This window comes from Phyllopteryx taeniolatus, chromosome 23 (genome assembly GCF_024500385.1).
Source record: "Phyllopteryx taeniolatus isolate TA_2022b chromosome 23, UOR_Ptae_1.2, whole genome shotgun sequence".
Lineage (NCBI taxonomy): Eukaryota > Metazoa > Chordata > Actinopteri > Syngnathiformes > Syngnathidae > Phyllopteryx > Phyllopteryx taeniolatus.
Window position 1 is genome coordinate 3,586,184 of NC_084524.1, and position 13,538 is coordinate 3,599,721.

Genomic DNA, 13,538 nt, shown 5'->3' on the forward strand with positions numbered 1-13,538 from the left:
TTCCTATGATTGGCGTTGGACGGTTTCTTCCCCCTCCGATGTCGTCTCGAGGGCGGGGCCAATGGGGAAACGCAGCGTCGCGATTGGTCGAGAGGGGGGCTCATTTGCATGTGGAAAAACATTGTTTTGTTTTTATTATTATTGCGTGACGGACAAACAATAGTAGTGACACCGTCCATATTTGACAGTATTTCATTAGTTTGCAGTTTCTTGAACCAGGCGCTAAATTTAAGAAGTCAATTCTGTTATTAAAATTATACACCGAGAGATTAATTTTTTAAAGCGCTAAACCTCTACTGTATGTTCCACATTTTTTCCAAGTAGTCTTAATAGTGCATGTATTATGCAGTATATTGAGCTTTAAAAAAAAATATGTTTTCTGGCTTTTATCTCAAATAGACAACTTTAGCTTTAAACTCGTCGTTTTATGTTTTTCTTTTAAGCGTGGCCCTAATTCTCCTTTGTATATTACCAGCTGGCTCTAAAGTATTACTGTTGCCATGCGGTGTTACATCTAGTTAAGTTTCCCTTTCTATAAACGGCCACGACCTCTCCTTGCTGAATGTGGCTAGTTTCGTTTCCCTTGCCGCCATGAAGTCAGCATTTCGAGACAATTCGCACCGACCACTTCTGGCGGTGGATTTCAAAATAAGAGTCAGGGTGGTGGACATTTTTCGTTAAAATCCTTCGACTTTGGCTCGTTTTGCCCTCGATTAGAGCTTTAGTCGTGAAACAGCGCGACAACACATACGCGTCGAGGGTTTGAATTTAGAGCGGTAGAAGTGATGAAATTGGCGTTTTATTTTGACTTCCATCGCGCGCTTCCGGTCACACTGCATGTTTATTTAAGATGCTTGACTCGTCGTAGGACCGAGGCGTCATTCCGTCCTTCGTCGTCTCCGAGAAGCTTCAAACTGCACCTGTCGCCATGAAAAGTTCACTCACAATACTTTTTTGCTGCGTTTTTTCAGGTAATTGCTTGCACGGACATTGTTTTTTTTAAATACTCTGGTCTTGCTTTAAGTATATTTTTGGGAGGAGGGGATCCACTGATTTCCTTCTCGTTTTACGTACTGTAGGACGTATGCACTAACAAAAAAAAAGAGTTTTTAAAGCTTTCTAAATACGGAATACTGGACTCCAAAAGTTTGGAATGTCGTTTGTTTTGCCTTACAACAACGTGTTCGGATTTGTCCTAAATGCTTGGTGGACTTTTGTACTCTTGCCACGTTATCAGGCCAATTGGACACAAAAGTCACTTGATTGATTCCTCGACATCGAAATCTTGAGCGTGGTGATGACGTTTTGAGAGTCGTCACATTGCCCAAGAAACGTTCAGCTACCGCCGTGCGAAATTTTTGAAGTTTTCCGAGTCTAGGTACTTTTAAAATATGTTCTGACTGTAATTAATACATTGGTGAAGGTATTTTGAGGGGGATAAACTTCTATTAGCACCTATCTCTGCCCTGATTGTTTTATACTTAACGTCCATTGTGTTTATTTACAATTTGGACTTCCATACAAATTTGGGTTACATCTGGGCTGTAGAAATGGAAGTCGGTCATAAGCAGAGTACCCCGCCGTGACCCCCCCCCCCCCCCCTGGCTTTCTTCTCTTGTCTTTTCTATCGAAGCACTGGCTCAAGATCAACCCCCTGCGACTGTGACTCCCGCAAAAGAATTCTTTTCCACAAGCGAACCGGAACCTTCCGGCAACCAAACGACTCCCGCGCCCGCGACCCCGGCCCCCATCGTAACGACCCGTCCTGTCCCCGCAACAACCAATGCTACGACCGGTCCCCTGCCCCCAACAACCCACGTGACGACCAGTAATGGTTCTAGAACAACCAACACTACGACCGGTCCCGTGCCCCCGACGACCCACTTCACGACCGGTGATGTTCCCACAGCAACCAACGCTACGACCACCCCTGTCCCCTCCACCAAAATGACCGCCACACCAACCACCACCGCACCCAAGCCCACGCCGCCCAGCGACTTGAGTGCGGGAGACTACCGCCTGATGAAGGGCAAAGCCGTTTGCCTGAAGGCCCGCGTGGCCCTGCAGATCCGACTCGTGACACCAAAGGTACTTTTACTTCACTCTTGTATAAAGTGCCTAACACCAATATTCGGGTAGAAGTATCTGACTAGAAAATATCCTTAAAGTGTTTTTGTAAAATAGAATGCATAGCCTCTTGCTACCCGAATGCTAATAAACAATAGGAAACTCCAGAGGCACACAGGCTAACAATTAGCATCTATGTGGGAGTGTTAGCCTATAAACAACCAACACACACAGAAAGCCAGTATCATAATCCTCACAGGCATATATGCTTTATCCTCTGCGAAGAACAACAACGCCAGCGTGAGCTGCACAAAGTACATTGAAGGAGAAATTGTGACAAGAATTGTTTAATTCTTTTCAGTTGTTTAATTATGTCATGAATGTTACACGCCATTGTTTTCGTAAAGTGCAATATTATAGAGAGCTGTTTTTCTCATGAAAAACGCATGATGGTATTTTTTTTTAACTAGGGTGGTCATGGAACAAATCAAACTCTCATCTCAAGGCACCACTGTATATTCAAAAAAAAGTACAGATGTGAAAATGTTACAAAGTATTTTTATTTAATTCCCTTACAAGACAGTTTTATTTATTTATTTATTTATTTATTTATTTTTTAATTCCCTTTCCAGGCCAGTGGGACGTTCATCGTGCAGCCCAATAAAACCCAAGCTGTCGGGAAATGTCAGGAGAACAGGGCCAACCTCACGCTGGTCTTCCAGGAGGGTTTCATCACCTTCATTTTCAACAAGGTGGGCTTCTCTCTGAGCCGGCAAAACAACTCCCCCCGTGTACTTGCGTAGAAGTACAGCTACTAGTGTATAAAAAGACTGGTCAACATTAGACTGATTCAACTCCTTAACTGAAGTAAAACAAAAAAAATAAATAAATAAAGTACACAACGTAAAGTGTACTTAAGTACAAAAGTAGGGCCTGTCCAATTATATTTTTTTTAAAATATAAATGTATGTATTAAAACATAAGACAAAGATAGACATTCAAACATTTTTAAAAAGTGCTCACTAATGTGCAAAGAAATCATCAGATTTTGGGTGATTTTTCTCTCTGTATTAAAGTTAAATGCTAAAGGACAAAGTATTATAGAACTTTCAAATGGTGTGCCTGTGATTCACATCTTTATTGTAAGTATCGAGGGTCCCAAAGAAAAGTTGTTTTATGCATTATATATATTTAAAAATAATCTGCCGTTTAATCGGTGATCAGAATTTTGCTTTGCCAAACATCACAATTGGCATTGGCCTTAAAAAAAATCCATATTTGTCATGGATATACAAATATACACAATACCCGTTTTGATAACTTGGCACAACAGATAAAGGAATAGAAATAGTTTCCCTGTTTTTATTTATCTGTCATAGCACTTTTCCTGGCTGATCGAGGTCATGCGGTTTTCATATGCAAGCTGTCACGGGAGAAAAATTGTTCAAAAGGGGAAGTGGACTTGACGAGCCCGTTTTTTTTTTTGTTCCGTTTTGTGTCTGCGTGTGTCAGAGCATGTGACCTGGATCACTCAGTGCCTCACCCACACAAACACCGTGAATGACCCAGACTGATTTGTTGACATTGCAAATAAGAATTGCGTTCCAACATGCCTTTTCTTTAATTTTTGTTTGTATTTCCTCAGAGCGCTGAAGAAAACCTCGCCTACGCTAACGCGTTGTTGTTCAGCCTCGTCTACCCCTTAAGCACAGGTAAAGCCACTTTTTGCATGTCACGCTTAGGTGTCATCTGGTCAAAACACTTTAAGGGGACTGATGAAGTGAAGGGATGAAGTTCTGCCTCCACAGGTGAAAATGTAGTAACATTTTTGTGAGCGTTCCTGCGATGAAATTCCCCAGAAAAAGTGTCTCGATTTGTTGCTCGTGACTTTTGGGGGGGGAAAAAAGTCAAGTGTTTAACACAGAGTAACCCTCGCTTCGTGCTGAATTCAATCTTTACAATAATAAATCATCATGGTCTCCAATAACGCCACAAAAAGTGATAAGCTTCGTAGCGAGTCGCTTTTTTTTTTTTTTTTAATTGTGTTAGGGGTCGGAAAATTTGCAACACCTAGCAGCCCTCATTGCATCATGTAGTTCGGTGTGTAAATGAAGTGTTGCTTCCATGATTGAAAATACTAAAAAAAAAAAAAAAGCCGCAAAAAGTGCCTGAATTTGTTGCTAGTCTCTTTTTAAAAAGAATAGTTGGTGGTTTATTTTCTTAGTTCTTACTAGGAAACATGGCAACAATTTTTTTTTGCAGCCGGCGGACACTACGCCGCCAACAACCAGTCGTTGCGCGCCTTCCCTGCGAAGATCGGCCACTCGTACTCGTGCAGGAGCGAATCAGTTTACATGGGGAACGGATTGTATCTGGACGTCAAGGATGATCGGATGCAGGCCTTCAATCTGACCAAGAGTGAGGAGTTTGGTGTCAGTAAGTAGCCCCCTGGATTGTTTTTTTGGGTGGGGGTTGACATGCTTGTAACATTTGGCAATCATTTCAGCCGACCACTGCGCGGCAGACCAGCCCGATTACAGAGTGGCCATCGGGGTGGGCGTGACATTGCTGGTGCTCATCTTGGTGGTGGTCGTGGTGTACCTGCTGGGCCGCAAGAGGAGGACGGATGGCTACCAGTCCCTGTGAGGCCCTCCGCCAAGGCGGAGCCCCAGAAATGTGTGGGTCTTCATCACCCACCGACCCATCCCTGTATAAAATCCTGATCGACTTGCCCAATGTATGTATGCCCAATGTTTGCATTAAGTTACACATTAAGTTGTTTTTCAAATGTTTTTTTTTTGTTCCCCCCCCCCCCCATAAGTGTTCCTTCGAGTGGTTCCTCCACAGCCTCATAGATTTTTTTTACGATGAATCCACTAAAAGGGATGGGCCAGGGTTGCTTTAAGCGATGCTATTCCTGCAATATTGTCCTAATCAATAATTGTAATCCGCGGTGAGGTTGTGAATGCATTCATTCTATGAATTAAGTCGGAGCGCCGATTAAGTGGATGTTGCTTCCTGCTGATGAATGCACATGCTGTATGTATGTTGTATTAAAGTGTCTTTTCAAATGTGACGAGTTGCATTGAGTTTAATGAGGGATTTTTATGTCCATGCTGTTTTGTCCAAGTCTTTATGCCATTAAAGATTGATCCATTTGTAATGTTTGTCCAAGTTAATTGTAGTACAAGGACATCTCAATTAGAATATGGTAGAAAAGTACATTACTGTACTCATCCATTGTATAGATTCATTAAACACATGGGAAAATATTTTTCAGAAGTCAAATTTGTGCCTAATTTCTACATTAAAATATAATTTTCTAGAGGTGGTGAATGGGGGGTATTAGTTTGCCATAAGCTATAATCAAAATTATTTTTAAAATATATCTTTTTTTAGTTGATACATGGGCAAAATTATTAATGAGGTGAATTGTTTTTCGGATACCTTTGATGGAAGTGTGGTCAAAAACTGTTTTTTTATTTTAAATTCAGAAAATGGATGTTTTATCATGTAATGTTTATGCAGTACTGTATATTTTTATGAAAATGTTGTGTTGTGGGACTGGACTGGATTAATGCCGTTCATTTAAATTGGGATTTGACGAGCTAGCCTGAAGCTGGGAGCATTTCTCACAAAAATAAACAGTGCATGAAATGGCAAAATATGTTTAGCAAAAAAATACATGCAAAGGTCATTTTTCTGACTTCTTCCGCTGCACTTGAAGGGTTCATGCCGTGATGTCATGTTACGCACAAAGCGTGATGACGTATTCGGAGTGACTTTCGGCGCAGACTGAAGTGCGCGGCAAAAGAAGTGCGACACAAAACACAAAACAATGTGGCTGGGGTACTGCTGAGCAAACGGGGTACGTGATACGGCCCACGCCGCGTGTTTTTCGACCCCGGAGCGAGGCTTTTGCAGTCAAGTGTAGCACGGCGGGGCTTATTTCCTTCGGACTTTCTTTTCCACATCGTTTCGCTTTATGTGAAACAGTCGGTTGAGCAAGCTAGCAGCTCGTTAGCATGTTAGCCGCACCTGGTCGCCGGTCAGCTAAAGCCGGTGTTTGTTCTTTTGTCGGCTTCTGACTCACGGCTGCTTTTGCGTACTCTCGCGGCGATGTGATGCGACGTCGGAATAGTCGCTTTTGGACTTTGAAGCGAGGTTTGAACGTAACGCCGGTTTCAATGAGGCTCCAAATGCTAACTTTAGCCTAGCCTATTTTCAATGTGTGTGTGCGTGCTTTTTAGCTCGGAGTGCCCCGCCCACCACGACAGCAACATTTTGGCACATTTAGCTTCAAACAATGTTTAAAAAAAGTGGTGTGACTTTTTGATTCAGTTTTATGCATATTTATAACAATATTTGTCAACGTAAATAGTTAAATCCTGTATTACATGTTAGATCTAATTTAATCTAAATGTATATTTATATATAAATATATGCATATTTTTGAAAAACACTCTTTGAAGCAAAATATGGCTAAATACAACAGGCACCTCATAGTACTGATACAACATGGGACAACTTACCTTTTTATATGTTAGTTTAGCCACTGCTAGCATATTGTCATTTGGAAAAAACAACAACACAAGTTTTGTTGATGTGTTGTGTTACATCCAGTATTGCAGGTGTAGGCTGCATCAGAAGACACACAATGGGTTTGCATTCATCCCAGAAGAAACACTTCCCCTTGCGGGGGATCGACGGCGTCGTTCAGCTCTTCGACGCCGAGCTCCGCAAGTCCGAGCCGGACCTCGCCCTCCTCTCCCTGGTCCTGGGTTTCATCGAGCACTTCCTCGCCGTGAACCGCGTCGTCCCCGTCAACGTGCCCGGCGTGCGATTCGAGCCGCTGGAGCCGGACTGTCCCAACTCGTGTTTCCCCACCGTAGAGCTGGGCATGATCTCGGCGCTGTACGAGCGCTTCACGGCGCAGATCCGCGGGGCCGTGGACCTGTCCCAGTACAGGCGGATGGCGGCGGGGTCCAGTCGAGAGCTGGTGAAGAAGGTGTCGGACGTGATCTGGAACAGCCTCAGTCGTTCTTACTTTAAAGACCGTGCCCACATCCAGTCTCTCTTCAGCCTCATCACCGGTAAGTAGGACTGACCGAAATGACCTTAAAATAAAATCTCTCGACGATGGTGAGCATAAGCGGCATTATCTTGCACCAATCTCCACAGAAGCAACAGAATTGCAATGAAGTCCTCCATTCATCTGGTGGTTTACATTCCAAATCCAACTGGGATAGATAGAAATCCACAATATAGAGAGACCAAATGAAGAACATTTGTAAAATTTAATTTAAGCCATAAAATACTCCTCCCAAATGCTTTAAACTCAATTAAAACTACAATGTATATGTATTTGAGCACAAAAATTTACAAGCATAAAATGGAAGGAGCTTTGAACTGTGCAGGCGGTTACAAATATATATATTTTTAAATCATCCAGACAAATAACAATGGTATCCTTGATTAAGGGACCAAATTGGACAGCTCGGGCGTCGCCTTTGCAGTGGTGTCGGCCTGCCAGGTCCTGGCCCTGAAGGACGTACACCTGGCCTTGTCCGAAGACCACGCCTGGGTCATCTTCGGCAAGTGCGGCGACGAGACGGCCGAGGTCACCTGGCACGGCAAGGGGAACGAAGACCGGCGAGGGCAGACCGTTGCGGCGGGAGTCAACGAAAAGGTGAAGCCCAAATTCAGCTGGGGATACGTTCCAGACTCGGTGAAAATCTGGGAACTATGTTGAAGTGAATTGAGTCTCTTTATTGATACAAAAGTAGCACGTTGTTGGCATCTTGGTGCTGAGGAACTACATTGAAGTGAGTTGAGGAGCTTCATTTAGACAATAGTAGTGCTTTGCTGCTATCTTGTGGCATCTCTTGGCAATTATGACCTTTTTCTTAATTATTTTTTTTTTTTACATTTCATTGATGAATTTTTTTTGTGCAATTATTCCTAGATTTTTGCTGTTCGAACGTTGTCAACCGTTACCGTGTTTGTGTCTCCTTCAGAGTTGGCTGTACCTCAAGGGCTCCTACATGAAATGCGACCGCAACATGGAGGTGGCCTTCATGGTGTGCGCCATCAACCCCTCACTGGACCTGCACACTGACAGCTCGGAGCTGCTGCAGCTTCAGCAGGTGACCGCAAAACACGCAACCCTGAATTGACCCTCTTTTAGCTCATTATTTTCCCTCATATATATATATATATTATATTATATTATATATGGAGTCTGAGAGTCTCCACCGATGCTAGAAAAAGTAGCTAGATTTGTTCCGAGGGGCTATTTTTGGAAGTCGTCGGGAAGGTTGCTTCGTCGAGGACATTGCGGATAGCCTTCGCTTCGTCCTAACCCCCTAGCTCTACTTACGGTCGTCATGGTAACGAAAGCCATGCTGAGACGGAAAGAATAACCCTTTAAAAAAAATAGCATGACAACTAGATTTTAAGTGATATGAAATCCTTTGTGTATTTTGACCCAAGAATGTCAGTCATGAGAATATTTTATTTTTTTTGCGTACTATGTCTTCTTTAAATATACTTTCAAAAGATTTTACCCATAATTGCGACAATGGCGATTAAGTGTCCCAATGTTCTTTCTTTGCACAGAAACTACTGTGGTTGCTCTATGAACGAGGTGACCTGGACAGGTGAGTGTGCTAAAGCGAGAGGTGTCAAAAGGGGCTACCATGAATTCGGTGTCCCCAACCTCTCCTGTGCCTCATCTCAGGTATCCAATGGCGATGGGGACTCTGGCAGACCTGGAAGACCAGGACCCAATGCCAGGCAAGGAGAGCCCACTGGAAATCCACTTGAAGGTAAGGCTGACGTATTGGTACAGCAACGTAAGTGTACAATAAAATATCTCAAAACACTTTATCATTTCAAACTGATCTTACAACATTTCCCTTAAAAATCTTGAAATCTCCGCAATTTCCACTGACAGCCCTGATTAAACCTGGCTGCTCCTTGTGGCATTCATTGTAAGGCCTTTTAGAAAGAGCACAAAAAGCACACAGAGGAGACATTTAAGTGACGAATAGAGAATAGGTTCCACTCGGGAAAAAAATGCAAATACAATGCTGCCTTGAAATATGAGTTTATTTTTTTCCGTGACACTGCTTTTAACTCAAAACCCTTGTCTCTTCTTTCTGATGTGCCCACCTTGGCCACAAGGGGCCACTATAAGACAGACAAATACGGTTCATTGATATTTCAACTCCTCGGACCAATATTAGTCGTTCTTCACAGAGGATAGAGTGTATTACTGAGGACAGTTAAATTGTCTTTCTACATGTGTTGCTTTCCTGTTTCTCTTCAATCCATTGCTTCAAGGGATATAGCACCTCACCATTGATGCTATTTAGCATTAGCATTAAGCCAGTGGAATGAAAGGCTAAGCTTTGTAGTTGTTTTGAATAGACAAGGTGCAATTCTCTTTGTTATATGCTTAGTCTCACAAAACCTCAACTGGGACACATTCACTGCCATTGACGGCTTTAGAAGTCAAATATCCACGTTAACTGGGAAGGCTGGCAGTGAATGAGTTTTAAACAGCTTGAAGCCTCTTTTTTGATGAATTGTTTACTATTTGCCAAAGTGATGCTAGTTGTACAGTGTGTTTCGTTGAGTTCACTGCCACCAGCCCTCACAAGTCGAAGTAAAACTTCGGCAGAAACGACGACTCGTATCTCAAAAAACTGGCGAGTTAAGTCACTCGTCTCTCAAGACACCACTGTAGGTGAATTTGTTAAAGGTGCACCGCAAATGGGTGAGGGAGGTTATTGTACTTGATGTTGACTTTCTCACTTTCTCAACAGGCCGTCAGCTCGGCCCAGAAACATTACAACAACGAGCACATCTACCCCTACATGTACTTGGCGGGCTTCCACTACAGGCACAGGAACGTGCGGGACGCGCTGAGGGCGTGGGCCGACGCTGCCCAGGTCATGCAGGAGTAAGTTCTTGACGTTGCATCCAAGTGACACCAGAGGGCGGCAAATGCTTGGTTGACTGATTTGGAGTGCCGTAGGGTGGAGGTGGGGGTCCTCATACAGACACGAATGTAATGTTATAGTCGTCATATACTGTTATGCTTGTGCTGTTTTGTTCTCAAATCGTTACAAGCCAACTCTGTTTGTTTTTATTTTTAATGATGATGCATGCATTATCTACAAAGGTCCAGTGAGCCTCAGATGTTGTGCTAGTCCAAAAAAAAAAAAATAATAAAAAATAAAAGTCTTCCCTCAATGCAGCTAAAAATAGACGTATTCAGCTTCCTCCTCATTGTTGTGTGGGTTCAGCCTCTTCCTCTCACACATGCTCTTTGCATTAACGTCCGGTTCGTCATGATACTCCGAATAGGGAAATTGTCATCTCACCCCGCTTGATCTCAACCAGTGGTTCGCAATCTGGGCGCCGCCAAGTAACTTGCAATAAATAATGTATCATTTACAAAAAGGGCATACCTAGGTGGAACATAGTAAACTAATTACTCCTCTCTCCCTTGGCTTTGGGTCAAAGAATAAATTTTTTTTTTTATTTTTTATAAAAGGTTTTTGTGGTCATTACTATGGCATTTAACGGTACACATGGTTGTTACAATATGTTTAATCGGCGTTGGTAAAAGGTGTCTTTTGAATATTTTCTCCCCCGTAAGTGCTCCCAAAAGGTTTGAGGTCCCTGAATCCTAACCATCGAAATCCCCATCTTGTTGCAGCTATAACTACTTCCGCGAGGACGAGGAGATCTACAAAGAGTTTTTCGACATCGCCAATGACGTCATTCCCACTCTGCTCAAAGAGACCGCCGCCGCTGCGGAGAGTCCCGCAGAAGGCGGCGATGCGGGTGAAGCGGTAAGAAAGAAGGCCCGAAATCCCTCACTTCTCTGCCACCCGGAAGTATCTTGGTGGCTATTGTTTTCAAACGTTTTACATATTTTTTTTTTTTAGGAGCAGCCCAAGCAGCAGCAGGCGGCAGCGGCGGCGGCTCTCTCGGCGCTGCAGGACCCGGAATGCTTCGCCCACCTGCTGTGCTTCTACGACGGCATCTGCAAGTGGGAGGAGGGCAGCCCCACGCCAGTGCTGCACGTGGGCTGGGCCACTTACCTGGTCCAGTCCCTCAGCCGCTTCGAGGCACAGGTGAGGAACCGACCGCCCAATCGTGATGGACAGACGACACTGAAAAATAAATTAACTGTATGTATCGTATAAGTCAAGTGAGGCTTCGGATCGCGGGTTTTCTTTTGGGTTGAGGTCTGGAGACTGACGAGGCCACTCCGTGACTTTCAGTCGTGGCAGAAGTACTCACACTGTACTGAAGAAGTAGTACACGTACCAGTGTAAAAGTTTCAGTCCAGATTAAACCTCAAGTAACGACTGGAATCTAAGTGCAAAAGTTTTTATTCTTATTCATTTTATTGTCAGTTACATACAATATCTATTTTGATTGTTTGGCACAACAAGAAAAAAAAGTGCCCACACAAAATAGCTTCCCTCTTAATCTGGACTATGACCGACACCTATTTGCAGTTCGGCAGCGGTGAACCGCCATCATATGGCATCTCCGAGCAATTCTAAACCTGTTTTAGGGGGGTGTCAGTTTTTCACAGATTTTCACTATTCATGGCACCATTCACAAAAAGTTGGACTTTCGTCTTGAATTTCAGGATGAATCTGGCCAACTTGCTTGTACATGTCCATTCAGAAGTTCAGAGAAGGTCAAATAAGGTTGCATGTAAAGGTTAAAGTGCATTTTAGGTTTATCCTGAAATTTCACCCAAAGCTGAATATCCCAAAGGTTTTGTGAGTCGTGTAATTTGTTGATCTTTGTGTGGTGTACCGTGTCCCCCCCGCCTCTCTCAAGGTGCGTCAGAAAGTGTCCATCATCACCAAAGAGCCAGAATGTCAGGATGACGACGACGCGTCCAGTGAGGATCCCTGGGAGGGGCGCAGGCGAGGCCCCCGCAGGGAGTCCAAGCCGGAGGAGCAGAATTCTCCCCTCCCCGCCGCCCCCACCTCCCCGACTTCCCAGACCACCACAACCGCGACGACGGTCCAGCCCAAGAAGGTCGGAGAGGGAGGCGCCCGCCGCCGCTCCGAGGGCAAACCCAAGTCCCCTGGCTCCAACGCGGGGGCGTCCTCCCCGCTGCGGGCGGCGTCGCCGGCGCCGCCGCCCCGCCCGGCCGCCCCCGTCGTCGCCTTCCAGAGTGAGAAGATGAAGGGCATGAAGGAGCTGCTGCGCGCCGCCAAGGTGAACTCCAGCGCCATCAAGCTGCAGCTCACCGCCCAGTCTCAGGTTCAGATGAAGAGGCAGAAGAGCACGCCGCCCGGCGATTACTCCATGTCCTTCATGAAGAGGCAGCGCAAGTCGCTTTAGGACGAAACCTAGTGTGCACACCAGTTCAGATTCCTTTCAGTCAAACGCCGTCATTACAAATGAGCCCTGCTGCCATTAGCGGAAACAACTGCGTGTAACTGACTCCCTCCCTAAAATGTTTAGAACTTGCAAAGTCATTCTCAAGGGTCAAAAAGCTGCACAGTTGAAAGTAAATAATCCAGTTTTGCAGCGCTTTTTTTTTTTTTTTTTTTTTTTAATTCCGAGTATTCCAATTGGCCTAAAAAATCATGGATAGCTCAGCAAGTGAAAAAGTTTGAAATATTGTATGCAGCTCCAATTTTCTCATTATCTAGCGTACTTTAAATACGATGTGCAAATTCAAAAGTAATTTCAACACACATTTTGCCCGACATAAAAAAAGATTGTCCCACAGTCGAGATGTATCACTTCAGCATACTTCCTTGACACCGACATATTACTTTCCTGTTAGACAGAGCTATGGCGCCATATTGCGGTATCATAAAGTGCACAATAGGTTCCGCAAAAAAAAAATGTGACTAGTGAATACGTGGGGATGACCGTACAGTGCAACCGCACACAATTACATATCAGACCTATTGGTAAACAAACCAAAGCATCATGAGGGTGATCCCAATTCACTTTGCTTCGTCAGGACATGTTGGAAAGACTGAAAGCTGGGAAAGTCCATTTAGGATAGTTACTGTGTAACATTGTCCACTTCCGCGCTAAGGATAGCTTCTTTCTTGCTAGCTCGATGTTGCCTTAACTTGTTTTTTTTTTTTTAGATGGGGCCTTTTAGTTTGGACAGTTAGCAGAGCTCGGCCCGTTATCTCGTGACTTAGAGAAGACCACGCACTGTCCGCACAGAATCGCATTTAGGCGGTCCTCACGTGTGGTTTTGTTTTGTTTTTGTTTGTTTGTTTGTTTGTTTTTGTATCTGCAGGTAATAAAGACGGAGAAGTGGAGGCTGATCTCTGGGCGCCCTTGTTTCCCAACCTTTATTTAGCCAAAGCCCTTATTTTACGTTTAGAAAAACATCTCACAATTAGTATACCGCATATACTGAAATACAGAGTAATAATGTTAATAATAATGTTTCAACA

The 13,538-nt window shown here is 44.0% G+C and overlaps 2 protein-coding genes across 3 annotated transcripts; both read left to right on the forward strand.

Annotated features, from left to right (window-relative positions):
* Positions 1-868: 868 nt before the first annotated feature.
* cd68 (CD68 molecule) lies at positions 869-5,230 on the forward strand. The gene is made up of 6 exons (XM_061764210.1): positions 869-971; positions 1,634-2,088; positions 2,700-2,819; positions 3,713-3,779; positions 4,330-4,503; positions 4,574-5,230. Exons 1-6 carry the CDS (start codon positions 929-931, stop codon positions 4,711-4,713), a joined length of 999 nt encoding a protein of 332 aa, XP_061620194.1. The 5' UTR covers positions 869-928; the 3' UTR covers positions 4,714-5,230.
* Positions 5,231-5,851: 621 nt separating this feature from the next.
* men1 (multiple endocrine neoplasia I) lies at positions 5,852-13,406 on the forward strand. Of its 2 annotated transcripts, none has more exons than XM_061763226.1 (10): positions 5,852-5,935; positions 6,691-7,160; positions 7,548-7,756; positions 8,085-8,213; positions 8,686-8,726; positions 8,807-8,894; positions 9,897-10,033; positions 10,796-10,931; positions 11,028-11,216; positions 11,941-13,406. In XM_061763226.1, exons 2-10 carry the CDS (start codon positions 6,725-6,727, stop codon positions 12,451-12,453), a joined length of 1,878 nt encoding a protein of 625 aa, XP_061619210.1. In that variant the 5' UTR covers positions 5,852-5,935; positions 6,691-6,724; the 3' UTR covers positions 12,454-13,406. The 2 variants fall into 2 exon arrangements, with proteins under 2 accessions (XP_061619210.1, XP_061619211.1); XM_061763227.1 differs by having other exon boundaries at positions 10,796-10,868; positions 11,062-11,216; positions 11,941-12,434.
* Positions 13,407-13,538: the final 132 nt, after the last annotated feature.